Below are 26,800 nucleotides of genomic sequence, written 5' to 3' on the forward strand. Positions count from 1 at the left end.
TTCTAGTTATGAAAATATTCTAAGTTGTTTTTACTTACAGGCAGCAACTATTGTTTTGACAGGCATAGATGGCTCACTTGGCTCTCCAAAACCAGCTCTGTTCTCAGCAAGAACACGGAACTCATATTCAACATCCTCAGTGAGTCCAGTGACTTCAAAACTGAGCTCAGCAATGGTTTTCTTGGATGCCCTAACCCAGCGCATCGCTTTCTTTTCCTTTTTCTCAATACTATAGCCAATAATGTCAGTTCCTCCATCTTCAGCAGGTCTTCTCCAAGTCAAAGTTACTGAATGTCCATCAACTTTCTCAACTTCAGGTTTAGATGGTGGACCAGGGGGACCTAAAACAAACAGAATAAAAAAACAAAGGAATAATGCAATGTTATTTAATTTGAAATGCAAGAATATATACTGCATAGATTCATCTATATGTTATACATATAGATGAATAGCCGACAAAAGATTACAGCCTGAATAAGTAAACTAATTGTACATACCAAATCTGTCAACCATCTTGACAGCTTCAGAATGAGATGGCTCACTAGCTCCATAATGGTTCACAGCAGAGACTCTGAAGAAATATTCATTGCCCTGAATGAGTTTGTTGGCCACATAGTGACAGTCAATGACGTTCTCTTCCAGGATGGTCCAGAGCAGACGGCTAGTTTCCCTCTTTTCCAGGGTGTAATATTTGATAGGAGAGCCTCCATCCTCTGTTGGGGCTGTCCAAGTAAGAACCACCTTTTCAGAGGATACACCACTGCATTCAATGGGTCCAGGAGCACTAGGAACATCCAGAACTTTGACCTTGACAGTTTCCTCCTTTACACCAAAGGGATTGGTGGCTGTGATGACATATTCTCCAGAGTCCTTTCTGCTAGCATATTTTACAGATAAAGTGGATGATGTTGGAGTGGTTTCAATTTGAACAAGGTCAGAGGGTTTGAAGTATTTTCCTCCCTTTGACCAGCATGAGGTTGGTGCAGGTTTTCCTAAAATGCTTGTTGCAGTCACCACAATCGTATCACCAGCTCTGACGGTCAGACCTTCCTTTACTTGAGCATCAATGATAATGGTTGGTGCAGCTGTTGGAAAAAATGAGAAACATTTAACCTATCGCCCTAATATGCATCTTATTGTCATGTTGTGAAAGTGCTCAGAGTAGCTATTAATTTTTGTCTCACCATATTCATCTGTACACATAATGGTATCTGTCTGCTCAGAGGGTGGGCTGAGGGCACCTGCAGCATTCTTTGCCCTGATCCTGAACTCATATTTGCAGCCCTCTTGCAGATCAGCAACAGTAAATGCAGGTTCCACAACATTCACATTGTTGGCTTTCACCCAGATCTTGGAAGGCAAATCACGCTTTTCTACAATATATCCCGTCAACCTGTGGCCGCCGTCAAATTGAGGTTCAGTCCACTGGAGGGTCACACTGCTTCTCGTAATGCTGATTACATCCGGTTTACCAGGTGCATCTGTTGACATGGGGTAAAGCAACAATCCGTTACTGGGTGTATCACTAGGGTTTATAATGTTGCTAATACTTCACCTCTTGCAAACTCACCGATGGGATCTAGAGCTACCTGTGGATCAGTTGGAGCACTCGGTCTGCCAATTCCAGCCAAGTTAATGGCTATTACTCTGAACTCATACTCCAAGCCTTCAGTTAGTCCAGTGACTTTGTGTTCCTTCATCTTTAAGGCAGATGGACTGGCCCTTTTCCACAACATACTGTTCCTCTCCTTAAATTCAACATGGTATCCTGAACAGTTATAAAGATTTGGGAACAAAATTAAGTGTAAGATCACCTTACATTAATAAAAATACTTGATTTTCAAATGACATATTGAAAAAATAATCAAGCTGTTAAAAATGGTGCTGATTAAATCTTAGGCAGACTGCACCTGTAATAGGAGATCCTCCAGTCTTTCTGGGGTCAGACCAGGCAAGATATGCAGAATCATGGCGCATACTCATGATCTGAGGAGGAGGTGGTGCATCAGGTACATCTGTGAAACAAGACAGTAAAGGGCAGTGTTATACAGTTAGCACAAGTAAAATATTGGATTCAATTATTGTATTTTTATGAAGAAAAAGGACTTACTAAATGGATGTTTTGCAACAACAGGGTCAGACTTCAGTCCCTCCCCAACACCGTATTTGTTCTCTGCACTGACTCTGAAGATATATTCTGTGCCCTCATGGAGACCCGTCACCCTCATTGTATTTGTCTCCACAGTGGTTGAAACATTCACCCACATGTTGGTGATGGAGTCCCTTTTTTCCAGGATGTAGTTTGTGATTTCAGAGCCGCCATCATCCTTAGGAACACCCCACTTTAATGTAGCACCATCAGCAGTAACATCCTTGAATTTTATTGGTCCAACAGGGATGCCGGGTTTGCCTACCACCCTAAAACAGCAAAGACAAAGCATTTTAACCTTTAATTATGTATGTCCAATAATTTATTATTACTTAATCTCTAAATAGTGTTGTGACTTACCTGATGAAGATGGTAGATTCTTTGGTGCTAGCACTATTTCTTAAGGTGATGGTGTACTTGGAAGCATCAGTTCTCTGACAGTCCCGGATTAGGAGGGTGGTGTTGACTGCAGATGACTCAGCACAAACCCTGCCAGTATCTGTCAAATCTTCATCGTCTCCCTTTTTCCAGGTGACCTTGGGTGTAGGTTTCCCAACAATTGGAATCTTTAAACGAACGGTGGTGCCCTCTTTGGCAATGTAGCACATGTTGGGCAGCTCTCTTAAGTCACAGCTTGGAAGAACTTCAAAGAAAAAAAAACCCAGGAATTTTAAAATCTCTTTTTGAACAAGTTCCAAAATTCCTTTACATGAAAGTTTTATAAATGTGTGCACTCACTAATTTGGTCCTTAGCAATCACAGTCAGCTCCTTAGGAGAGCTTTCTCCCGAATCATTTATAGCTTTGACCCGATACTTGTACTCTCTACCCTCCACAAGGTCCTTGGCACTATACTGCATGTTCTTGGACCTCATAAGTTCCTTGTATTTGTCTTCACCATTGAGAACCTCTAGCACATAGCAGATAATGCGACTGCCTCCATCAGTGAGGGGTTTCTTCCAGCTTAGAGTGCATGAGTCTTTGGTCACCAGCAAGGTTTTGAAGTCCATCACAGGCCCAGGCTCCTCTGAAAGTGCACAAATGAAACAGTGAACATTTTTCTTTAATAAAACAAAAAAATACATCAATTAATGTTTAACCCACCTGTTGCTCTGACAGAATCAGCTGTTTCACAAGACTCTCCAGTACCAAGCTTGTTGACTGCTGACACTCTAAAGCAGTAGGACCGCCCAGCATCTAGGTCTGGAACCTTAAAAGAAGTCTTAGTGCAGTTGTTTGAAACAATAGACCAGGCCTTTCTTTCAGTGTCACGTTTTTCTACTATGTAGTGGGTGACTTCAAAACCACCATCAATCAGAGGAGCATCCCAGAGGATGTCTGCGCTGTCTTTGGATGTCTCTTTCACCATCAGGTTTACTGGTGGTCCAGGTGTATCTGGAAGGTGAACAATATTTTTAAAATAAGATCTTAAATTTGAAATGACTAAGCACATTATATTTTTGGCGTTTATAGAGTATATGTATGGATATATGCATGTATGGATTGATGAGTGGGTGACTGGATGGATTGATTGGTGGGTGGATGTAAGCAGAATAACAAATACATGGATGAATGTTCAGCATGACAATATTTCCTGTACTAACCAAGAACTTTGACAACAATGGTATACATCTTCATGCCAGCTGAGCTGTCCAGAGACAGAATGTATTTGCCAGCATCATATCTGTTGACTTTCTCCACCATGACCATGGTGTCAATGTTGCTAGATTTGATGACAATGCCTTGACGGTCCTTAATGTTGGTGTTCATCTTTGCCCATGTGACCTTGGGAGTGGGACGACCCTTGATGGTTGCATACAACTTCATATTGCTGCCAGCATTAAGTTCCAGGAGCTCTTTCAGTTCAGCACTTAGCTCTGCCTCAGGAGAAACTGAATAAAAATACAAAAAGTGCATTTGTCATTGACAGTATTGGAAATCAGATTTCAGCATTTTGTTTTATTTTCAAGAGAAAACATAATAGTTTATTTGCTTACTAGTTTCTATCTGGCTTGATTAAAATTCTATCTTAAAATGGTAGATATTACCAAGGGCTTGGTACATGATTGGACCACCTAGATGCTGGTCTAAAGTACATGTAATATTCTAATTCTAAATGTCATGTTTTCATTTCCTGTACAGGGAAAATCATCATAATTAACAGAAATAAAGGCTTTCAAACATCAATCTGTGTTTAATTGATAATGTATGTTACTTAATGATAAAGTTTCAGTTGTATCCTAATTTATTGAATGGATGTGTCATTTTGTACAGAAAAATAATGCAAAACATACCTATGATATCTTTGGCGACATGTTTGCCTGGGACTTCAGCTGGCTCACCGAAGCCTACTTTATTGACAGCAGTGATGCGACACTGGTACTCTGCTTTGTCAATTAAGTTCTGAATGACATAGTTAGTGTCCTGTAGGTTCCTGGGGACATTGCAGCGGATCCAGTCTGTTGTGTTGGTTCTCTTGCATTCCACTAAGTAACCAATAATGGGGCTTCCACCATTGTTAGCTGGTACCGTCCAAGTGAGGCTGATTGTGCTGTTGGTGGTATCTGTCACAGTCGGGTTTATAACGGGTCCAGGAGGAGCTGGAGATAACCACAGAGATTAACTTCAAACACCATGCAAAAATTAGATTTTTGGGATAACCAGAAAATAGTCAGTTTTATTATGTTTATTGGTGTTTGAAACTTACTGATAGGATCCTGTGCAGTGGTGCCTTCGGAGGGTTCGCTGGGGTTTCCCGGCCCAGCCATGTTGACAGCAATGACTCGGAACTCATACTCAATTCCCTCTGTTAGACCTGTTACTTCAAGAGACCTTTCTGTTAGGGGTTTTTTATTAATCTTGGTCCACTTCATCTCCTTGGTCTCTTTCTTTTCCACCATGTAGCCCAGAATGGTAGACTTTCCATCATCAACAGGCTCCTTCCAGCTCACAGTCATTTTGTCTTTGGTCACATTGGTGATTACAGGGGCTTCACAAGGACCAGGGACAGCTAAAAGTGGTGCACAAGTAAACATCTTTCATTAGAAACTACAACCATGCCTCAATTTTTTTTAATTCTTGCTAAATCTGAACCCAGCTCATGAGGTAACACATAACACACAGTTGCATGTTGGATTTCAACAGCAGCGCAATGACAAATTTAAAGTATGAATTTGAACAAAAGCATATGATGACTTACTGAAAGGGTTTTTAGCGATGACTGGGTTTGTGATAAATGGGTCTCCAACTCCCCATCCATTTTCAGCACGAATTCGGAACTGGTATTCATGACCTTCGATTAGTTTTTCCACATTAAATTCTAATATGTCACTCTTTATCTTTGCTGACACCTGTGCCCAGTTAGTTCTGCTGGTTTCACGCTTGTCCACAATGTAGTTACTGACAGGGGCACCGCCATCTTTCAGAGGAGGCTGCCATGTCAGCTTGATACTGGAGGCTAACACCTCTGCATATGTGGCACTTGCAGGGGGCCCAGGCACATCTGATAAAAAAACAGAAAGGCAGTATGTAAATAAAATGTGAATTAAGCTTTGGATCAGTTTCAATTCTTACATTTAAAAATGTAAATCCTTACCTAGTACATTGACCTGGATTTCTGCAGTCTTTGAGCCACTTGCATTCTCAGCCAACACAGTGTAGGTTCCTGTGTGTTCTTTGGTCACAGCTGGTATCTCTAATTGGAAATGTTGTCTTTGCTGTGTAATGACCTGGCCTTCCCCTGACTTCAGAGTATCATCACCTCTCTTCCAAGTGACTCTGGGCATAGGCTTACCAAACACATCTGCTTCCAGCAAGACTGTGGCTCCAGCCTTAACTGTTAAAGCTTTTTGCATCTTGGCATTAAGTTCAATCCTTGGAGGAACTGTGTGCATTGAATAAAACATCAATAATTAAACATTTTAACTGGCCAAAGACTTTCAGTAAACATAAAATACAATAGTTTATTCCCCTCTTTATTTTTAATGTTTTTGTGACTGTGTTGAGGAATTATGTCTTACCATTCTCAGCACAGACCAGGATTGGATCTGTTGGTTCTGAAGGCTTGCTCATGTTCACTGCAGTTTTAGCAATAACTCTGAACTGGTACTGAAGGTCTCTTTCAAGTCCAGTCACTGTATACTCCTCCCTAGGAACATTCTGACTGCTGGTGTTGCAACGAATCCAAGTGTCTCCTGGAACCCGCACGGCCTCAACATAATAACCTATGATCTTGCTCCCTCCATCATTTTTAGGACGAGCCCAAACCAAAGTGACAGAGTTTTTGGTTACGTCCAGAACTTCAGGTTTACCAGGAGTGTCTATAAGATAAGAATAGAAATTGGTGATAGCAGAAATCTTGCTGAAAAAAACAAACCTTTTTGTAAATAGGCACTGGCTTTCAACTTACCGACAGGTGTTCTTGCTGTTACAAAGTCGGTTTTCTTGCTTGGTTTGCCCTGACCAGCACGGTTAATGGCTGATACTCTGAAAGTATACTCCAAGCCTTCAATAAGACCAGCGCAAGGGTATTCAGTTGTGCGGACCACAGTATCATTGGCTTTCACCCAAAGAAGACTGTTTCTCTCCTTGCGCTCAATGTAATACCCTGTGATGGGACTGCCCCCATCACTCTCTGGTTTATCCCAGCCAATGAACATACAATCCTTGTTGGTCTTGTTGACATGACAATTTAGGGGCTCACTTGGAACATCTAGTGGGAAAAAAAACATTTTTCATAATCTGAAATAAATACTCTCTTTGCTATTGAATTTCTATTAACTAGCATCCAAGGTCAACTATGCTTCAATCTTGGACATATTTTACCCACACTTACCAAAAGGGAACTTTGCAACCATTCTTTCTGATTGAAGGGGGTCTGACACACCATAGCGATTTTCAGCACGGATGCGGAATGCATATTCTTTTCCAGGAATAAGTTTTCCCAATCTACAACTGGTTTTTGCGCAAGAGGAAAGTGCTGTTACCCAATCGCCTCTGCCCACATCACATTTTTCAATAACATAGTTTGTGATATTGCTGCCGCCATCCTCCAGAGGTTTGTTCCAAGACAGGGAGCAAGCATCAGAATCAATGTCACTGATCTCCACAGGGCCTTCGGGAGGACCAGGGATGTCTGAAATATACCAAGTAATTTTTCTTTTGGTCAGATGAAAGTTGTGCAACATAATTTTTCTTCAGAAATTAAAACACAGTATTACGCACCTCTAATGACGATCTTTATTGCCTGGGAAATTTGTCCAGTGCTGTTCTCAGCAACAAGACTATAATCTCCACTGTCATTCCTTGTCACATCTTTGATGATTAGGACACACAAGTTGCCCGACTGATGCACAGCCAAGCGACTGGATGGGACCACTGCTTTCTCACCACGTATCCACTTGCATGTTGGAACAGGTTTTCCTGAAACCAATGCCTCCACTCTAAGCTTGGCTCCAGCTCTAGCACTCGCGGTCTCTGGCATAACAATCTTTGGCTCAACTATGGGTCAAAAAACAAAACTGGCTGATTATTATTTCAAAAAATAGTAAATATAGACAGACATTTCAAAATATCAAACTGTGGTCACTTTGAATCTCTGAACTGAGTTTCTTTGCTCTTTTGATGACAGTCAATTTGAAAATAATAAGGTGTTATTAAAAGGATAAACTGTAGAAAGATAATCCTAAAAACAATGGCCATGCATCTAAACATACTCATCTGTTCCTTGATCTCGGTCGGCTCTCTGGTCTCAGTGAAAGAACTCATCCCCATGATGTTCTTGGCAGCCACTCTGAACTTGTACCTTTTCCCCTCCTTGAGGCCACTGATACTGACTGATAAACCTTTAACTGTTGTGTAGGCATTCCACACTTCTTTTTCTGGTTCAGCTTCTTCGTCCTCCTCTACTACTGGTGGAGGTGGAGGTGGTGGAGGAACTCCCTCTCCTTCAACCGCCTGTAGTTGAGTAGTAAAAAAAGAACAATAAGCAATATGTACATACAGTCTGTATTCCAAAATCATATAACTTTAAAGAGAACAGTATAATTTGATATATCCAGTATAATTGTTGAAACTTATATTTCAAAATTCTGATGTATCTAACTGATAAATGCAGCAAAACAACAGTTTGGTTACAAACCTCAACAGGGGCTGCTGGCTCTGGTGGAGGTTTGACTTCAATGTATTCAATGACATAGCCATCAATTTTGGCACCACCATCTCTTTCAGGCTTCACCCATCCAATCATTGCACTGTTCTTAGTTATCTCCAGAATTTCAATCTTCTGGCAAGGGTCTGGTTTGCCTAAAAAAAAGAAGTTCAATGTGTGAATACTTTATAATTTCTAAAAAAAAAAAAAAAAAAGATATCTAAAGATAGAACTAATCTTTGATTCTAAATGAAATGCCATTTGTCTTATGACGTTCTGATTATTGAAAGATACTTACTGACAGGATCGGAAGCCAGGTAGGAAGTAGGTGTCACTTTGGGAACTCCAGAACCATACTCATTGACAGCTATGACTCTAAAGTAGTATTCAGTGCCAGGTATCAGACCACTGACTTTCAGAGGAATCTTATCTGGCTGAACTTCAGTCTTGACAGTTGCCCATGTCTTGCGGTCAATCTCTCGCTTTTCAACTATGTAGTGTGTCACCTCACTGCCACCAGTGATCTCTGGAGGATTCCAAGACAACATGACTGAGGTCTGCTTAATGTCGGTACCTTCAAGATTTAGTACTGGTCCAGGAGTATCTATATGGAAGAATGACATTGCAGTTTAATATTATTTTTGTTAACCTTCATTTGGAGCTTTGTCTTTTTTGGATGCTTGGAAAAATATATTTATAGTTTTCAAGCAGTAAAATCTACTACTAAAACAATCATTGACCTACCAAGAACTTTAACAGTGACAAACACAGCTTTTTCTCCTGCAGGGCTCTGTAGAGTCAGGCAGTACTTCCCAGAGTCATCACGTGTGCTGTCAGGAATGACCAGGAAGGTCATCGTGTCGATGATGTCTACTTTGCCCTTCCTAATAACATTGTCAATACCCATTCTTCTCCAAGTGACTGTTGGATGAGGTCGCCCTCTGATGGTGGCACAAAGTCTAATGGGACAACCAGCACGAACTGTGAGGCCCTGCTTCAGGTTGGCATCCAAGTCAATCTCTGGTGCCTCTGTTGGATAAACAGTTATTTTTGTTAAATATGAACCTGAAATCCAGCTTTCGGTTTTTTGTGTAAACCTTGTCACAAACTCTATAGAATGTTCATTACCTAAAATTTCCCTTGGAATCACGGCACCCTCCAGGTTACATGGCAGGCTCATGCCCACTTGGTTCTGAGCAGACACCCTGAATTCATAAACTAGCTTCTCATCTAGACTTGTGACTGTAAACTCGCACACAATAAGTTGTGCTGCCACATTGCATCTCTTCCAGCCATCATCTCCTTTCTTTGCACTCCCCTGTGCCCTCATTTCCACAACATAGCCAATGAGAGGGGCTCCCCCGTCAGAGACAGGCTTTGTCCAGCTCAGGGTCACTGTGGATTTTGTGCTGTCCACAACCTTTAAGTTGGTAGGTGGTGCAGGAGGCTCTGTAAGTGCGTATAATAAAATATGAGGCAGTGGACTTGGTTACGGAAAAAAAACATTACATATATAACACATTATTTTGAGGCACTTACCAACTGCATCCTTTGCAGTGATTGCACGAGAAGCCTTGCTTGGAGTTCCAACACCAATTTCATTCACAGCTTTAACTCTATACTGGTAATCATGGAGAGGCAATAGTCCAGTGACTGTGAAACGAGTTCCAGGGACTGGATCCTTGTTGACAGGTGACCACCTGACTGCATGCTCCTCTCTCTTCTCCAAAAGATAGCCTATGATTGGTTTTCCTCCATCTCTGTCAGGCTCTGACCATTGTACTGTCATCTCCTCCTTTCCGATCTTGCTGACCTCTGGTGCTTCAGGGGCATCAGGTACACTGAACTGTGTGCCAGCAACAATAGACTCACTCTGAACTGCAGGTCCAGGGCCCATTTTATTCTCAGCTCGGACCCTGAAGATGTACTCATTACCCTCAATAAGTCGTGTTACTTTAGCTTTATTGGTGATGACAGCATTAGAATGTACAGACCAAACCCCTCTCTTTGTCTCACATTTCTCGATAATGTAATTGTAAATATCACAGCCACCATCATCTTCAGGAACTTCCCAGGCTAGGTTGCACCTGTCAGTGGTAATATCAGACACCTTGAGGTCCCTGATGGGACCAGGTCTGTCTAATACATTAATTGTGCATTTAGCAGAGCTGGTTCCTGCACTGTTGGAAGCTGTGACAACATATTTGCCACTGTCTGTGCGCCTAGCACCAGTAATCAATAGTTTGGAAAAGTCTACACCACTTTCAAGTTGCAGTCTGGGGCCCTTCTTAATCTCCTCTGTGGTCTCATCCTTTGTCCATTTAACATCAGGCTCAGGTTTGCCCTTGACTATTGCTTCTACTGCAATAGAATCTCCTGCTCTAACAACAAGGGTTCCATCCAGTTTAATCTTAACCTCAGGCACTACCAGTTGTTCCTTAACTAGTACTTCTCCTGTTGTCACCCAGTTACTTTCGCCTCCCTCATTTTTAGTCTGAACTCTGAACTGATAGATTTGATTTTCAATACACCTGTCTGCCATGAAGTAGGTCTCCTTGATAGCACCCTTGTGAAGCCTCTCCCACTCTTCAGCTTCTTTTGGTTTCTTTTCAATATGATAAGCTATGTTTTTACTACCACCATCGTAATCAGGTTTCTTCCACTTCAAGAAGCAGAAGGTCTTTCCGATTTCAGATATATGGAAATCTATGGGTTCCCCAGGTTTCTCAATAGGATCAACTGCCAAGACAGGTGACTTTGTCTCTATGGATGGACCAGCTCCTATCTTATTTTCAGCACTCACACGGAAGAAATATTCACAGCCCTCAGTAAGAGGAGCCTTTATTAAGCGCTTGGTCCAGTCATTGGAGACCACTGTCCACCCTCTTTGACTTGGCTGACGGCATTCAATTATATACTGAGTAATCTCAGTTCCTCCATTGTCCTCAGGGTTTTCCCAGGAGACCATGCAAGATTTCTTTGTCACATAAGCCACTTTCAAATTTTGACAAGCTCCTGGTGTGTCCAAGACATTGACCAAAACGGTAGCCTGAGCCTGTCCACTGCTGTTCTTTGCAACAATACTATATTTTCCATAATCTGACCTGACAGCATCGCTAATAATTAGTTCACAAACAGGGTAGTTGTTATTAAATTCAAAGCGTTTTTCTCGAGACAAGACTCTGGCATCCTTGGTCCATGTGATCTCTGGATCTGGTCTGCCTTTTACTCTAGTAATCAAACTGATTATCTGACCTGCTCTGACCGTCACAGAGTCACGACAGGAGACATCAACCACAACTTCAGGAGGCACCAGGATGTCTTTTGCCAAAACAGTCTCAGGTACCTCCCTGGGGTCACTGTCTCCAACCTTGTTTGTAGCTCTGATACGTATTCTGTACTCCATTCCTTCAATCAGCCCAGGCACTCTGTAAGCACAGATCTTGATTAGATCCTTGTTGATTCTGTCCCACTGGGCAGATCCTGACTTCTGAACCTCAACAACATAGCCCAGAATTGGACTTCCTCCATCTCTTGTGGGTTTGGTCCAGCAGATGTCTGCATAAGATTTACTCCAATCCTTAAGCTTGGGGTTACCAGGCGGTCCAGGTTTTGTGATGGCACGGGTGGCTTTGATTGGGTCAGATGTGAGTGAAGGCTCACTGGTACCAGCAATATTCTCAGCAAACACCCGGAATTCATAGCTATTGCCTTCAAACAGACCGGAGACTCTGTATCTTAGATCTAGCACAGGAGTTTTATTGACACGAATCCACTTTCCTGTCATCTCTCTGCGTTCAATAACATAGCCACTAATGGGGCTGCCTCCATCATGGTCAGGTAGGGCCCATTCTACTGTTACAGCATTTTCTGTGATATCAGAGCACTCAGGAAAGCCCGGCGGTCCAGGAGGGTTGAACATATGCTTAGCAACAGTAGGAGGACTTTCAAGACTAGCACCAATCCCAATCTTGTTCTCTGCTCGAACCCTGACAATGTACTCACGGCCTTTCTCCAACCTTGTCACCTTGGCCTTTGTACTGGTGCCACTAGAGCTAACCACTGACCAGGGCTCCCATGGCTTCTTGACATCCTTCTTTTCTACCACATAGTTAGTTATAGGTGTGCCACCATCATCTTTAGGCGCCCTCCACTGTATCATCATGTGATCTGGGGTGACCTCCAAGATATTGATGGGTCCGATTGGTGGTCCTGGTAGATCCAATACTGTAACATGTAGGGCAGCGGTCTTACTACCTGCAGGATTTGACACAGTGACTATGTACTCTCCAGTATCTCCTCTCTGGCACTCTGTGATAGTTAAGGTGGTTGAAGGTCCAGCAGACTCAATTTTAACTCGGCCCTCAGGAGTGATCTCCTTGCCATCACTGATCCATTTGGCAGTGGGAAGAGGGATTCCTGTCATCTTAGCTGGTAGAGTGATAGTACTGCCAGCTTTGACTACAAGACCCTCAATAAGCTTCACATCAACTTCAATAGTAGGTGGTACTAAAAGAGAAGAAAACAGCAACATTAGATCTACCTAAGCACATGAAAGAGTTTGTTGTGAGAAATACTCAATGTGTCTTACATGTCTTCTCCTGACAAGTAACAGGGATACTGGTGTCAGGGCGGCTAACACCAATAGCATTCTGAGCTTTGACCCTGAAGCGGTATGTCTTGCCTTCAACCAGACCTGTTACATGACTGTGGTTGTTGCTCACAGTTTTGAAGGTAACCCAGTCAGTTTGGCCCTCTTCTTGGTGTTCTACAATGAACCCAGTAATTTCACTTCCACCAGTGCGATCGGGCCACTCCCAGGCCAACCACACCTCTGTCTTGTCTGCATCAGTATGGTGGAGGTTTTTGGGTGGGCCAGGTGGATCTTAAAGATGTTAACAAAAGAAAAATTAATTTCTGATCATTTATGTATTTTAAAAAAGTCATGGCAAATGTTTAAATAGCCAACCATTTTCTGGAAATACCATGCTGTAATAATTTATACCTTACTAAATATATAAGTAGACAGCAATAATGTTACATAACCTTTACTCACATAAAGGATCAAGAGCCTTGATAGGTGTCTTGGTCACGACAAAGTCACTCCTGCCAAACTGGTTTTCTGCAGCCACCCTAAATAAGTACTGGATTCCCTCCATCAGGTACATTGCCATAAGACTAAGCTTCTTATTGGCTGGAGCAACTGGTACCCATTGATCTGCAGCCACATCCTTCTTTTGCACGACATAATGGGAGATGACTGCACCGCCATTGTCCTCTGGAGCCTTCCATGTCAGATAGGCAGACTCGCTGGTCACCTCAGACACCACAAGATCTCTTGGTGGAGAAGGCTTATCTGATTGAAACAATGTGTTTATCATTCACATAATTCAGATTTCAGAAGCTAAGCTAATTTGTTTAAGTTTACATTTCACTTACTCAGCACAAGCACAGCAACTGTTGCAGATTTCTTTCCACCAGCATTCTCAACTGTAATAGTGTAGTTTCCAGAATCTGCACGGACACACTTGGGAATGAAGACTTTGCTACCAGTGGCTGTAACTGCAACATTGATGTGAGAAGGAACATCTCCATCATTTTTCTTCCAGGAGACTGTCGGTGTGGGCACACCCTTAATTGTGGCACTAAGTGTGATATCAGTGCCCAGCATGGCTAAGTGGTCACGAGCCATGTTGGCATCCAAGAGTAACTCTGGCTCCTCTGTGGAAACATAAATGGAAAAGCAAACTGATTAGTATTTTAGAACAAAAAAGCCAATAACAGAAAAATGTCAAGTTGTTCAAAATCAGGCAAAAAAATAACTATTCTGTGTACTGAATGCTATGCATTATTCATACAATAAGTTTTTTGTTCTTAAATGATCTCCTTACCTAGCCTGTCATGGACTTTGATGGTCTGTTTGACAAAAGCAGGGTCGGATTTGCCTGCTGCATTTACTGTAAAGATCCTGAAGGAATACTCCTCTCCATCAGTCAGACCTGTCACCACATAATGGAGGTCAGGACACTCCTCTGGAGTCTTGTTGGCCTGAGTCCACTCTACACCACCAGGCTTCTGATACTCCACAAGGTAGCCAAAGATTCGCCCTTTTCCATCGTGGCGCGGCATCTGCCACTTCAGACTGACTGAGTCTTTGGTTTTGTCATAAGCTTCAGGGGTAACTGGAGGACTGGGACGTACTGTGAGGGGACAGTGCTCAGATTAGAGAAAACAAGCATAACACTGAAAATCCATAACTTGTAATGTTACCTAGAAACATAGGTAACATTTTGATCATTTTGACCTTTATCCAAAATACAAAAACACAACAAAAGATGCTGAAATTCAAATTTGATGCAGCAAAAAAATAAAATAAAAAGCATTTCACTGACCAATGGGATCCTTGGCAAGGATTGGTTTGGATGGGGGACTAGGATCTCCAGTTCCCAACTCATTCTCAGCCATTACCCTGAATTCATACTCGAAGCCCTCTACCAAGTCCTGGACACGGTACTGAGTGGCTGGGTAAAGTGGGTCTCTGGTGACTCTTGACCACCTCTTGGCTCCTGGCTCCTTCTTTTCCAGGATGTAGTTGGTGATGGGTTTACCTCCATCTCGGGGCCGGTTCCACAGAACCAAAGCATTGGTAGCATATACCTCTCTGACTGTTGGCATGTCAGGGGCTTCAGGGACTCCTTTATTTTGGAAATATCATGACATATATACAGTTATTTGGACATATAATTTATTGGAGCTTTAACATGATAATGAAAACGTACTGAACAGATCTTTAGCCTTCATCTCTTCAGACTCCAGAGCATCGCTGATACCATACATGTTCTCTGCAAATATTCTCATGATGTACTCCCTGCCTTCAGTTAGCTTTGGAATCTGAGAACAAAAATAATATTTAAATCATCGCTTAACTTTGACAATCTCCTTCCAGAGGAGTTCTGAAGTTCCTGAGACAACAAGAAAGAAGTGAACCAATACTACCTTGCATGTGGTCTTGGTTGAGGCAGATGTTACTGTGGTCCACATCTCTCTGTTCACATCTCTCTTCTCAATTATGTAATTTGAGACCTCAACACCTCCACTGTCCAGAGGAGGCTTCCAGGAGATAACCATGTATTCCCTGTGAACCTCGTCAAACACCACAGGGCCAACAGGAGGAGTTGGGCGATCTGATTGGATAAAGAAACAGCAAAGTAATTATTTCTCATGATTGTCTCTGCTTGTCTTGGCATAAGTTTTTCAACATTGTACATACCCACGACTGTGACGTTGCAGACACCCTTCCTGGATCCGGTGCTGTTTTCCACAACCACCACATATCTGCCGCTGTGCTGTCGCTCTGCCTTCACCAGGCCAAGCGACATCATGGTTGGAGTGTTCTTGAATATTATGTGTTTGTCAGCCTTCAGCTCTTCGTCATCTCTGTACCAAACAATGGATGGAGCTGGTTTGCCTGTGTAGCGACCCTGAAGTAGGCAGCTCTCTCCCACACGTATAATGATCTTATCACGGAAGTCCAACTCAATGGTTGGTGGCTCTGCAAATACACACAAAAAATAATTTAATGTGTGTTTTGTTTTGCAATTTAAAATAGCTAAATTATGACAGTCAAATGTGAAGCTACTCTGATTCACTTTGATATTATTTAGCAGCTAAGTTAAAGTTTGGAAAATGACTCACCAAGTGCATCCTTGCAAGTGATTGGTTTAGTGCAGAATGATGGTTTACTCGGTCCAACTTCATTTACAGCAATCACTCTGAACTCATAAGTGTCTCCCTCTCTGAGACCATCATATGTGAACTTCCTGTCCATTAACTTCTCTTTGGTAAGTCTGGTGAACTTGTCTTTGCCAATCATACGTGCTTCGATAATGTACATGGTAATCTCAGAGCCTCCGTCAAATTTGGGCTCTTTCCAAGCGACACTGATTAAATTTTTGGTAACTTTGGTGACTTCCAGTTCTTCAGGACGATCTGGTACACCTTAAAAAAAAGATGAAAACATGTCTTAACATGGAAAGTAGAGTTTTACAGTGACTAGTCACATTACTGCATTTATTGTCATCTACCAAACCCCTTTATCTAAAGTCAACGTAAAAGGTTCTTTTTTAACTCACTCATTGGCTCCTTGATTACAATCTCAGCTGCAGTCTCAACAAAAGGTCCAATACCAATGGCATTCTCAGCTGCCACTCTGAAAAAGAAAGCCTTTCCGAGGGTGAGATCGCGAGCAATGGCATTCTGCCTGCTGGCACTATAGGACAGTGATGTCCAGGCTTTACGCTCAGCTTCACGTTTTTCAATGATGTAATTGCTGATGGGTGAACCTCCGTCATTTTCAGGGAAGAACCAGCTGAGCTTGCAGGAGTCGATGCTCAGGTTTTCAGCCAGGAATGGAATACCAACAGGTCCAGGAACATCTACGTTAAAACAGAATGGAATTTGTGAAAAAAAACAAAATCAAACATGCCTAACAGGTGTTTTAGATAAAGAATTGTTTTATCATTTATCATGAAACTATCACTCACCGAGGACTTCAACTGTGACATTCTTTGTTTTCTCCCCACTGGCATTCTTGGCGGTCAGGGTATAAACACCGAGGTGTTTCCTTGCACAGGGCTTGATGACCAGTGAAGAGCTGATGGCGGTGGTCTCCACTTTAGCTTCTGGTGGCAGTCCAGCACCATCTCTGGTCCAGGTGATGTCAGGTGTTGGCTGTCCTGACACATAGGCAATCAGCCGGATCACACCGCCTGCATGGACCACCATTCTCTCTTTAATTGAGGCATCCAGATCCACCTCAGGAGCAACTGGAAGGAAGAAGAGTCTCATTACTGCCCGCCTGCTACACTCAGTTTTAGTCTTTATAGGTCTTTATATTTATGAATAATGTTTAACTTACTGGCTCTGTCGTTGACCTCAAGTACCTCTGGGACTTCACCTGGCTCACTGTTACCAGCAGCATTGAAGGCAATCACCCTGAACCTGAACTGACCACCTGTCTTTAGACCACTGATCACAAAACGCGTCCCTCTGATCTCAGTTTCCTTCGCCTGGAAAACATAATGCAATTTCATATGCATAATACTATAATCATAATCATCACATTTAGACTATGTAACTATTTTTTGCTCACCTTAACCCAGGCCTCAGTGCCCTCCTCCTTGTACTCCACCCAGTAGCCTATAATCTTAGATCCACCATCTTTTAAAGGTGGAATCCATTCGAGATCTACTGTGGATTTCGTCCAATCAGAGACCTTCGGGGTCGGAGGAGATGGTGGAGCTTCATAGGGCAACACGTAGCTGGTTACTATCCTGGCCTGTGTGCATTTAATGTTTCATAAACATGCATGATACTCACAGATAGGGTCTCTGGCAAAGGCAGGGTCTGTTGGAGGACTAGCAAGACCAGGGCCCGCAGCGTTGACGGCAGAAACTCTGAATAAATACTGAGACCCCTCAACAAGTCCACTCACTACGAAAGACTCGCCAACGCCCATGGGACGGATAGGGTCCCTGGTAACACGAGCCCAACGTTTGCCCGTTGTCTCTTTGCGCTCCAACCAGTAGCCAGTGATCGGGGTGCCGCCGTCATCCTCAGGCTCCTCCCAGTTGACTGTCATTGAATCCATGGTGATGTTGGTTACTGTTGGCTTCTCACACTGACCAGGAACAGCTGAACATGAACAGAAATGTCAAGATTTAGTCCTGAAGCATAACATCATTATCGGTCTAACTTACTTTATTTACTTAATTTAGAATATGAACGAGGCAGTGAAGCTGGAGTTGTAACAAATTCTTTAATAAAATCATTACCAGAAGTTGAAACTTACTGCAACGGTTTCGGGCAACCTCAGGGTCACTGTCCAGCGGCTCACCAACTCCATACTTATTTTGTGCCATGATGCGGAACACATATTCGTGCCCCTCCATCAGGTTCTCCACTGTCCAGATTCGGTCTTTGGGCTCGTTTGTCACAGGCACCCAGGTCTTCCTATTGGCCACACGCCTCCAGATTACATAGTTTGTGATTTTAGAACCACCATCATCCTTTGGTGGTAACCAGGAGAGTGTAATCTTCTCTGCGCCAACTTCTTCAAACTTAATAGGAGCTGAGGGAGGACCGGGTCGACCTGCAAGTACAAAAACAAACTAAGAAAAAGCACTCTGAATATCCAAGACTATGCTCTAGGAACTAACTTATTGCTCTTTTCATTTTCAGAGTTATAAAATATGTTTTATTGGGACATCATTTATTTATAGCAATAACTGGTTGTTTAAGATAGATACACACACAACCACTAGCAAACATATAATCCAAAGGTTTGAAGGACATAGAAACACAGGTTGCTATTAGATCAACAAGATCTTCTTTGCCTTCTTTGGTGCTGGATGCAGTATTAATTAAATGGTCAATTTCATATCTAAGATACTATCTTTCAAATATCCTTTTTGTAGAGAAAATATACCCCGGCACAACTAAGTAATTATTTTTTCAATCTGGTATGCCTGGAATGCTAAGACAGGAAACAAAAATTAGGTTGGCTAATACATGTGTGCATCAATATTGTCCCTTCATCACACGCTGGAGGGACTTTAAGAAGAATCTGAATGAAGCATAAAACTTAATAACAAAGATAAATGAAAACAAAAATAATTTACTAAAAGACATTTTTAAGGTGAGCACATTAGGTTTGTTAAATCCCCGTAAATGTGTCCTTACCGAGCACGTTGAGCCTCATTTCCTTGGATGCTTTGCCAAGACTGTTGGAGGCCACCAGAGTGTACAGGCCAGTGTCATGGCGTTTGCCCTGCTGGATGAGCAGCGTGCAGCTGTCATCTGATACGATCTTGTTGATGTGCTCATCATACTGGACCTCGACCTTGTCGTCAGGCTTGTGGGGAGGTGCCTTGTACCAGGTGAGTGTTGGGAAGGGACAGCCACGAAGCTTGGCCACAATGCTGATGTCAGAACCCTGCTCCACTTCCATAAACTCCTCCAGCTCAATGGATGGAGCACCTGAAAATAAAATTGTTAGTGACTTATTCTTGAAGAAGTTCATTTGGTTTTACTTTTAAGGAAAATAAAAAGCAAAAGTGTACTTAATCATGAAATGTATGATTTATCTACATAGAGCAAAATATAATTTTAGTTTAGAAACTAGATCCCACATTTCTTTAACTGAACTTCTCAAAGTGTCGGGCTTACAGGTCTGGTCCTGGATGGTGACGGGTCCAGCAGTAGTTGATGGTCGGCTGGGTCCGGCCTGATTGTAAGCGGTCACTCTGAACTCATACTCATCTCCCTCTGTCAGGTCCTCCACCTTAAAGGTTGTGGTGTCGACATCTCTCCTGTTGCACCTAAAAGAAACAACACTAAACATTTAACAGTAGCCGACAACAAATCATCAATCAAATTCAAACAAACAAACAAAAAAAAAAACAAACAAACTACAATGTATAGAAGTTGTTATCTAGCTCAATTAAAGTTTGGTGATTTTTTAAGTGCTGTTGTTCTGAAATGTTTGTATTTTAGTTCTTCATCAAATGTTTGATGTGATCCAGAATAAAAATGGTTAAAATTTGAATCCGACAGGATTTGATTTGTATGGTCATTCTGCATAAACAGAAATGTAGATCTTTACCTCCTCCAAGACTCCTTTTGGGCACCGCTGGAATCCCAGCAGAGAAGATCAACACTGTAGTGCGTGACTGGCGAACCTCCATCGTTCTTCGGAGCCTTCCAGGTCAAAGTGAGAGTGCCCTTTCTTATGTTGTGGATCTTGAGCCTTGTTGGAGGATCCGGAGGATCTGCATATACAGATGATTTTAAAAATAAGCTCAGAGAAAATGTGTTTGCCTGGAATCTCACCAAGAAGTTTAAAAGGCTAAATGAAGAAAATTTTGACATACGGATGGGATCTTTAGCTTTGGTTCCTTCAGGAGTCTCAACAGTTGGGCCAAAGCCAAACCGGTTTTCAGCTTTGACACGGAAAATGTACTCCTCACCATTAATGAGGTCTGGAACCACCAGAGACTGGGTAGCACAGGTTGGGTTTACCTATAAGCACAGAGTCAGGGTGAAATTTTGCCCATGTTGTTTGTGATGAATGAGCAGGTGAAGGCCAAAGTTTTTTACCTTGGTCCAGGCTTTGCCTTCCACAGTCTTTTTCTCAATAAAGTAGCTCTTCACTCTCTCTCCTCCATCGCTTTCTGGAGGTTTCCAGATGAGTCTGCAGGTTCCTCTGGTCACATCACTCACCTTCAGATTTCTAACAGGTCCAGGAATGTCTGCAGATCAACCAAAGGGTTGGTAACAGTATATTATCCACCTTAATATATCATTGTTTTATATATATGTTTCCTTTAAAAAATCTTGAGAAATTATACCATGCCTTTACATACCGAGCACATTGACTCTGACTTTGAGTACTTTGTGTCCAGCTGGGTTCTCTGCATTGATGAAGTATCGACCAGTGTGGCTCAGCTTGCTTTCTGGGATCACCACCAATGATGTTGTGTCAGTAGAATGGATCTAAAATAAAACAGCAATATGGAGAAAAATATAACTGACTGACTCATGAAATGCATGTTTCAAATCTTAAACTTATCCCAAAACAGTTGTGTCAGAATCACTATTAACAATCCGCAACCTCTGAGTCAATGGGCAGTGTGTGAAGGTCGTTCTTCTTTTCAGTCTCGGCAGTTCCATCAACGAAGGTCCAGGTGACTTTGGGAATGGGTCGTCCTGATATGGTCGCAGGAATTCTGATGGTGGTTCCTGCTCTGCAGTTCAGCAGGTCATGAGCGCTCACGTCCAGTGTCACTGTGGGTTCGACTGTAGAACATGACATTAAATATAGTCAATGGAGGAAATTCAGCTTTGGTGTCATGATCCAATAAAATTTGCTTTCTAGCTGCAATAGTTCAGAGAGGGAATGATAAAAGGAAGTGCACATGTATGTTGTGTAGTTACATGCACAACATACATGATATCAAGTGCAGTTTGAAAGTCTGACTAAAGTGATCTGTTCTTACTCAGGATGTCCTGAACCAGGATGTCGCCTGTCCTAGCAGGCTCTGAGTTTCCTGCGGCGTTCACTGCATAAATCCTGAACTTGCACTTCTTGCCCTCTTTCAGGTCAGGGACGGTAATTTCAGTGGATGGGTGGAGCTTGTCGGCTGGGTTGACCCTTCTCCAATCTGGAGAGCCCTCCTCGTGAACCTCAACAATGTAACCCTTGATTGGGCTTCCACCATCTCTTTCTGGAGGAGTCCAGGTGAGTGTGATGCTGCTCTTGGTCTTATCTTTAACCTCTGGGCTGCCAGGTGGGCTTGGAGGATCTGAGAAACAAGAGAAGGAAGGGCTAAATGTCTTTCTGCTTTACAGAAAAACTAATAATATTCTGTTTACAATTCTGTCTCGAGCTTACTCAGTTTACTTAAAAATGAAAGAATCAAACTGGTGTCTCCTGAGTATTGATGCTTAAGGAATAATGGTCACATGGTTTGCGGAGTTAAACAGTTAATAAAACAGTAAAGAGCCATTCTGGAAGACGGGATCACTCACTGCATGGATCGGTGGCGAAGCGGCACTCAGTGGGTTCACTGTGTGGGCCGACTCCTGCTGCGTTGCAGGCCGCAATCCTGAACTGGTACTCTGTTCCTTCTATGAGCCTCAACACTGTGTATTGCAGGCCCTTAACCGCTGGTCTGGTGACCGGAGCGCGGTTAACACGACCCCAGTATACGGCACCACGCTCCCTCTTCTCCAACCAATAGCCCTGGATGGTGGAGCCGCCATTGTCCAGAGGAGGATCCCAGGTGACGGTCATTGTGGTTGCTGTTGCAGCTATGATTTTAGGATTACGTGGAGGTCCAGGAAGGCCAAACGGATCCCTAAGCTGGACTTTTTCTGAATCACAGCCATCACTGACACCATACTTGTTTTCAGCTTTGATCCTGAATTGGTAGACTCCATTCAAGTCCAATTTGTAGACCTGAAGGACCAAAACATAAAAAGTTAAACACTTTTTGTGTCTCAATTTAGAGAAACATTGGGGATTCTCTATTATCTGACCAAAACTAATATATTATGGAAAATGAAGTAAAGTTGAATTTCAGGTTATTTTCTTTAATTTACAATCTCAAGTTCAGGAGATTATAATTATAACAACATGTTTATTATTAAAGTTTATTTTGTTCCTAAATAATAATTTTAAAAGCTAGCAGCAACAACAAACCCCATATCTTCTGTCGATCAGATTGTTGGTCAGAGCGTCAAAGTCTGATTTCTTCTTGCTGGCATCTCTTCGCTCCACAATGTAGTTGGTTATCTCACTGCCTCCATTGTCCTCCGGAGCATCCCACGTCAGGTAGCAAGAGTCTGCTTTGATGTCCGACACAACGATATTCCTTGGTGGGAGGGGGCGGTCTGAAAATGCATGGTTGGATTACTTAGTGAGGAAAACAAAATGGACGTTTCATCAAACTTGAAACTGTGAAATAGTCTTAATGAAAAGTTGTGGAAGAATTTGGTTCTCACCGAGGATTTCAACTCTGATCACATGCTGAGCTTTGCCATGGCAGTTTTCAGCTACCAGCTTGTAGTTTCCTTTGTCTTGTCGGACGGTCACTGGGATGGCTATCTTTGTCTTTATTGTTGTCCTGTTCACCTGGAAAAAAAGAACCAACAGTCTGACTTTAGAGATCATGTAGGTGACCTCACCATCTCACAACTGAATGCTTCTTTAGATTCATCATGATGCATCACTCTTTACTGAAACATGCAATTGCTCCAATTGTAAGACAAGGAAAAATAGACAAGATAAATGTAGATTTTAGTGCTTTCAAAATGTGGGGTGAAGGTAAAACCGAGAAGTTATAAATGAAATAGAAATGTTGTTTATTCCATGGTGGATTAGATACCAACAAGAAAAACTTCAGCTTTGTTACTGTTAAGCTTAAGAATGTTGTGCGAGAACTAAAATTCAAATTTTTGGAGTCAATCAAAGAGGGAGGTTAGTGGGAGAAAGTAAATGGCTTTTGTTCTCTGGTGACAGTCATAGTGGTTGACCATCATGTATCATCTGCTTAACAATGTAAATCAGTGCCCTATTTAAAATATTGCCACAAGGGAGGAGGAGGTAGTTAGTTAACAGAAGAGGTCCAAGTACAGATCAATGAGGTCCACCACAAGGTGTAAGCCAGATTCTCTGTTTCCTAAAATTTCAGATTTACTATTGATATATGATGGTGAAGATATAGGTAAAGCACTGAAAAGATTTTTTTTTTTTTTTTTTAGTTTTTCATTTAAATTTGTCATCAATCCAAACTTGAATTTATCACATATTGGTTACAGATCACCTAATTAAAACCCTACTTCACAAGTTGCTTCTCACCTCCTCTGTCTCCATGGTCATCTTCTCCTCGTCAGGATTCTCAATCACCACATCATCCTTCATCCACTGGAACGTTGGCAAAGGCAGTCCAATCACCTCTGCTGGGATGTCTATGGCTGCTCCTTTCTTCACAATGATGGCATTGCTCTTGAAAAACTTCAGAATCGAAATAACTGGAGCAACTGTGGTCAAAAACAAACAAAAAATCAGCAAAGCTGGTCTCAAAGTTTTTAATCAACCTTTTGTAACTCTTGTTCATACTTTCATCATCCTGGATCTTGGCAGAAATTGGTTTGGAAGGATCGCCTTCTCCAACTTCATTCACAGCTTTAACACGGAACTGGTACTCCTGGTTCTCAGAGAGGTTTTCAACCGTTCCACAGCACTCTGTAAAGATCTTACGATTGGCCACCTCGTACTCTGTGCTGTCTGATCTCATCTTCTCAACGTAGTATCCTCTGATGGGGCTGCCGCCATCAGTGCGAGGGGGCTGCCAAGCCAGAGTGATAGTTGACTTGCTTCGGTCAGTGTAGTGCAGTTTCTCAGGAGCAGATGGAGTCCCTGGAAGATATTATGGAGTATTAGCAGGCAGCTCTTTGAGTTTCAATTAAGATTGGTCCCAGGCCACGCATTAATATCTCACCTTTAGGATCCTCGGCCAGGATGGGTCCCAAATCTGCTGGTGCGCCGTCACCGTACTTGTTTCTGGCGATGACTCTGAAGTCATATTCCTCACCAGACAGCAGGCCCTGAACATCACACTTACAGGACGCCACCTCAATTGGCTGACGGAACAGCTTCATCTTGGTGTCTTTCCTCAGCACTTCATAGCCAATGATGTCACTGCCTCCATTGTCCAGAGGGTCAGACCAGGTGAGAACAATGTTCTTCTTTGTCACCAGGACCGTCTTCAAGTCAACCACTGGTCCAGGGACATCTTCAGAAACAAAGGGGGAGTTAAGTTTCAGCTTTAACTGTCTTTCCAATATGGCAATAGTATTAACATGTTTCATGATATACTTTTGAATTACTGACCCATAACGTCCACTCTGGTCTCTGCGGTCTTGGTGCCACTGCTGTTGGTGCCGGTGATCTGGTATTTTCCATGATCTGCCCTCACAGCCTTCTTGATGAACAGAGTGCTCTTCTTGCCCTCTGTCTCCACAATCATTCTCTCTTGGTCAATTTCTGCCTCGTCTTTGGCCCATTTTACCTCTGGCTGAGGTCGGCCCGTCACCACTGCAGGAAGCTTCAGTGACTCACCAGCCTTGATCATGACGCCGTTCTTCACAGAGTCATCAAATTCCACAACAGGAGTTTCTGTAGGATACGTTCAGTAAAGAAGAAATGACAGCAATGTTTATAAAAGCTCCAACATTTCACCTTAACTGTAAAACTCTGAATTTAAATAATTTCAAGAAAGTTAAAATGTTCTTTATAACACACCCACAGAAAAGTGGTGATACGAGAACAAATCATACCTTGTGGCTCTTTGACATTTACAGGTTCAGTGAGACCAGGAGCTCCAGGGCCAGCATCATTAATAGCAAGGACCCTGAAGTAATAATCTGCTCCTTCAGTGAGGCCAGTCACTGTGTATGTTAATTCTTTACACCTGAATTCTGTGCAACGGCTCCATTCTTTCTCCCCGACCAAAACCTGTAAGACCAGAGTTCAGCATACAAGACCTTAGTATTACATTAGAGGCTGCAAATGTAGAAAGTCAGGTATTGTTCAGGACCTTCTCAATGTGGTATCCCAGGATCTCGCCTCCGCCATTGTACAATGGTGGCTTCCAGGCCAAGATGACAGAATCATTGCCGGTGTCCACGACCCGTGGAGTGGGGGGTCCAGGAGGAACTGTGGTAACACAGACAAGATTATTGCTTAACAAAACAAAAAACATGATATAAAAATGAGCAGTCTGACATCTGCTAAAGTAAGTATCTCAAGCTGAAAAAAGTCTAACAAACTTTCAAACTATCACCAAATCCTTTTCCTACATTTTCACTTGATTGTTCTGACAGGTACTTACGGATGGCATCCATGGCCACAATGCGCTCAGTGGGCTCACTGAAGGGCCCAGGGCCAGCCAGGTTTTCTGCACATACTCTGAAGATATAGGTGAGTCCCTCCATCAGTCCAGTGATCTTCACATCTAGAGAATTGAGGAGGGCCCGGTTAACTCTGGTCCAGTGTTTGCTGTTCACCTCCTTCCTCTCAATCCAGTAGCCAAGGATCGGGCTGCCGTTGTCCTTTGGTTCATGCCAGGAGATGTGAGCGGAGTTTGCTGTCACCTCATGCACTCTGGGAGTATTGGGAGCATCAGGAGGATCTGATTGGGAAGAACGAGTTTAGTAATACAATAGATGTCACTGAAATATTACTGTCTAATTTGTGCATCAAATATGTATACTCACTGAATTGGTTCTTGGCGACAAGTGGATCAGAGATGCATGGCAAACCACAGCCATATTTGTTCTCAGCTGTTACTCTGAAGATGTATTCCTTCCCTTCGATGAGTTTGGTGACAGGGAAACTGGTGCCCTTCAGGGTGGAGGTGATAGTGATCCAGCCAATCTCATCATTCTTGTTGTCCTTCTTCTCAAGGATGTAGTTCAGAATCTCGCTGCCTCCATCATCCTCAGGAGGCTCCCAGTTACAGATGACAGAGGTGTTCCTGATCTCATCAAAGGTGAAGTTTATTGGAGGGCCAGGCTTGTCTGTTGAATAAGTGAATGAAATTAGTCTTCAAGTTCAAAAGCAAAACAGAAACATCTGCAAGCTGTAAGTTTCTACTCAGGAAACCAGAAACAAGAAGAATCAGGCTAAATAGTTATGCAGATGTCCTTACCCAGGACGTTGACGTAGCAGGTGGCAGAAGCAGCACCATGCGTATTTTCCACCCTGATTGTGTAATTGCCGTGGTCAATCCTGACAGAGTCACGGATCATAAGAGCAGACTGGCCTTTTGTGGTTTTATCCAGACCAAGACGTTCACGCAGAGGAGTCACAAATTCCTCCTCTGGTTCTGGAACCTGCACAAAGTAAAGTGAAAAGTAAATAAACAATTTCAAATATAGAAG

At 42.6% G+C, this 26,800-nt stretch overlaps 1 protein-coding gene across 2 annotated transcripts in view; it reads right to left on the bottom strand.

The window, feature by feature from the left end:
• The window catches only part of LOC129374559 (titin-like), a 150,932-nt gene that overhangs the window by 43,817 nt on the left and 80,315 nt on the right, over positions 1–26,800 (bottom strand). For both annotated transcript variants that reach the window (XM_055053030.1, XM_055053028.1), the window contains 59 exons: positions 26,569–26,752; positions 26,135–26,437; positions 25,750–26,049; positions 25,456–25,574; positions 25,196–25,373; positions 24,750–25,034; positions 24,358–24,651; positions 23,976–24,275; positions 23,715–23,896; positions 22,859–22,988; positions 22,557–22,747; positions 21,884–22,313; positions 21,352–21,657; positions 20,967–21,151; positions 20,719–20,848; positions 20,453–20,604; positions 20,227–20,374; positions 19,959–20,124; positions 19,523–19,674; positions 19,037–19,333; positions 18,147–18,446; positions 17,675–17,989; positions 17,448–17,596; positions 17,214–17,364; positions 16,840–17,121; positions 16,429–16,731; positions 15,992–16,294; positions 15,567–15,848; positions 15,293–15,480; positions 15,076–15,187; positions 14,689–14,991; positions 14,188–14,496; positions 13,736–14,017; positions 13,353–13,652; positions 12,888–13,181; positions 9,836–12,805; positions 9,425–9,745; positions 9,041–9,325; positions 8,595–8,900; positions 8,288–8,451; positions 7,863–8,103; positions 7,372–7,647; positions 6,983–7,282; positions 6,557–6,859; positions 6,168–6,467; positions 5,744–6,031; positions 5,348–5,650; positions 4,856–5,158; positions 4,443–4,748; positions 3,753–4,040; positions 3,253–3,543; positions 2,888–3,175; positions 2,510–2,792; positions 2,111–2,418; positions 1,911–2,015; positions 1,571–1,768; positions 1,185–1,481; positions 498–1,085; positions 39–341 (listed from right to left, as the gene is read on the bottom strand). In XM_055053030.1, the coding sequence (XP_054909005.1) occupies positions 39–341; positions 498–1,085; positions 1,185–1,481; positions 1,571–1,768; positions 1,911–2,015; positions 2,111–2,418; positions 2,510–2,792; positions 2,888–3,175; positions 3,253–3,543; positions 3,753–4,040; positions 4,443–4,748; positions 4,856–5,158; positions 5,348–5,650; positions 5,744–6,031; positions 6,168–6,467; positions 6,557–6,859; positions 6,983–7,282; positions 7,372–7,647; positions 7,863–8,103; positions 8,288–8,451; positions 8,595–8,900; positions 9,041–9,325; positions 9,425–9,745; positions 9,836–12,805; positions 12,888–13,181; positions 13,353–13,652; positions 13,736–14,017; positions 14,188–14,496; positions 14,689–14,991; positions 15,076–15,187; positions 15,293–15,480; positions 15,567–15,848; positions 15,992–16,294; positions 16,429–16,731; positions 16,840–17,121; positions 17,214–17,364; positions 17,448–17,596; positions 17,675–17,989; positions 18,147–18,446; positions 19,037–19,333; positions 19,523–19,674; positions 19,959–20,124; positions 20,227–20,374; positions 20,453–20,604; positions 20,719–20,848; positions 20,967–21,151; positions 21,352–21,657; positions 21,884–22,313; positions 22,557–22,747; positions 22,859–22,988; positions 23,715–23,896; positions 23,976–24,275; positions 24,358–24,651; positions 24,750–25,034; positions 25,196–25,373; positions 25,456–25,574; positions 25,750–26,049; positions 26,135–26,437; positions 26,569–26,752 (17,920 nt within the window). The remainder of the gene's footprint in view (positions 1–38; positions 342–497; positions 1,086–1,184; positions 1,482–1,570; positions 1,769–1,910; positions 2,016–2,110; positions 2,419–2,509; positions 2,793–2,887; positions 3,176–3,252; positions 3,544–3,752; positions 4,041–4,442; positions 4,749–4,855; positions 5,159–5,347; positions 5,651–5,743; positions 6,032–6,167; positions 6,468–6,556; positions 6,860–6,982; positions 7,283–7,371; positions 7,648–7,862; positions 8,104–8,287; positions 8,452–8,594; positions 8,901–9,040; positions 9,326–9,424; positions 9,746–9,835; positions 12,806–12,887; positions 13,182–13,352; positions 13,653–13,735; positions 14,018–14,187; positions 14,497–14,688; positions 14,992–15,075; positions 15,188–15,292; positions 15,481–15,566; positions 15,849–15,991; positions 16,295–16,428; positions 16,732–16,839; positions 17,122–17,213; positions 17,365–17,447; positions 17,597–17,674; positions 17,990–18,146; positions 18,447–19,036; positions 19,334–19,522; positions 19,675–19,958; positions 20,125–20,226; positions 20,375–20,452; positions 20,605–20,718; positions 20,849–20,966; positions 21,152–21,351; positions 21,658–21,883; positions 22,314–22,556; positions 22,748–22,858; positions 22,989–23,714; positions 23,897–23,975; positions 24,276–24,357; positions 24,652–24,749; positions 25,035–25,195; positions 25,374–25,455; positions 25,575–25,749; positions 26,050–26,134; positions 26,438–26,568; positions 26,753–26,800) is intronic.

The sequence above is a fragment of the Poeciliopsis prolifica genome, unplaced genomic scaffold (genome assembly GCF_027474105.1).
Source record: "Poeciliopsis prolifica strain line A6 unplaced genomic scaffold, Auburn_PproV2 SCAFFOLD036, whole genome shotgun sequence".
Classification (NCBI taxonomy): domain Eukaryota; kingdom Metazoa; phylum Chordata; class Actinopteri; order Cyprinodontiformes; family Poeciliidae; genus Poeciliopsis; species Poeciliopsis prolifica.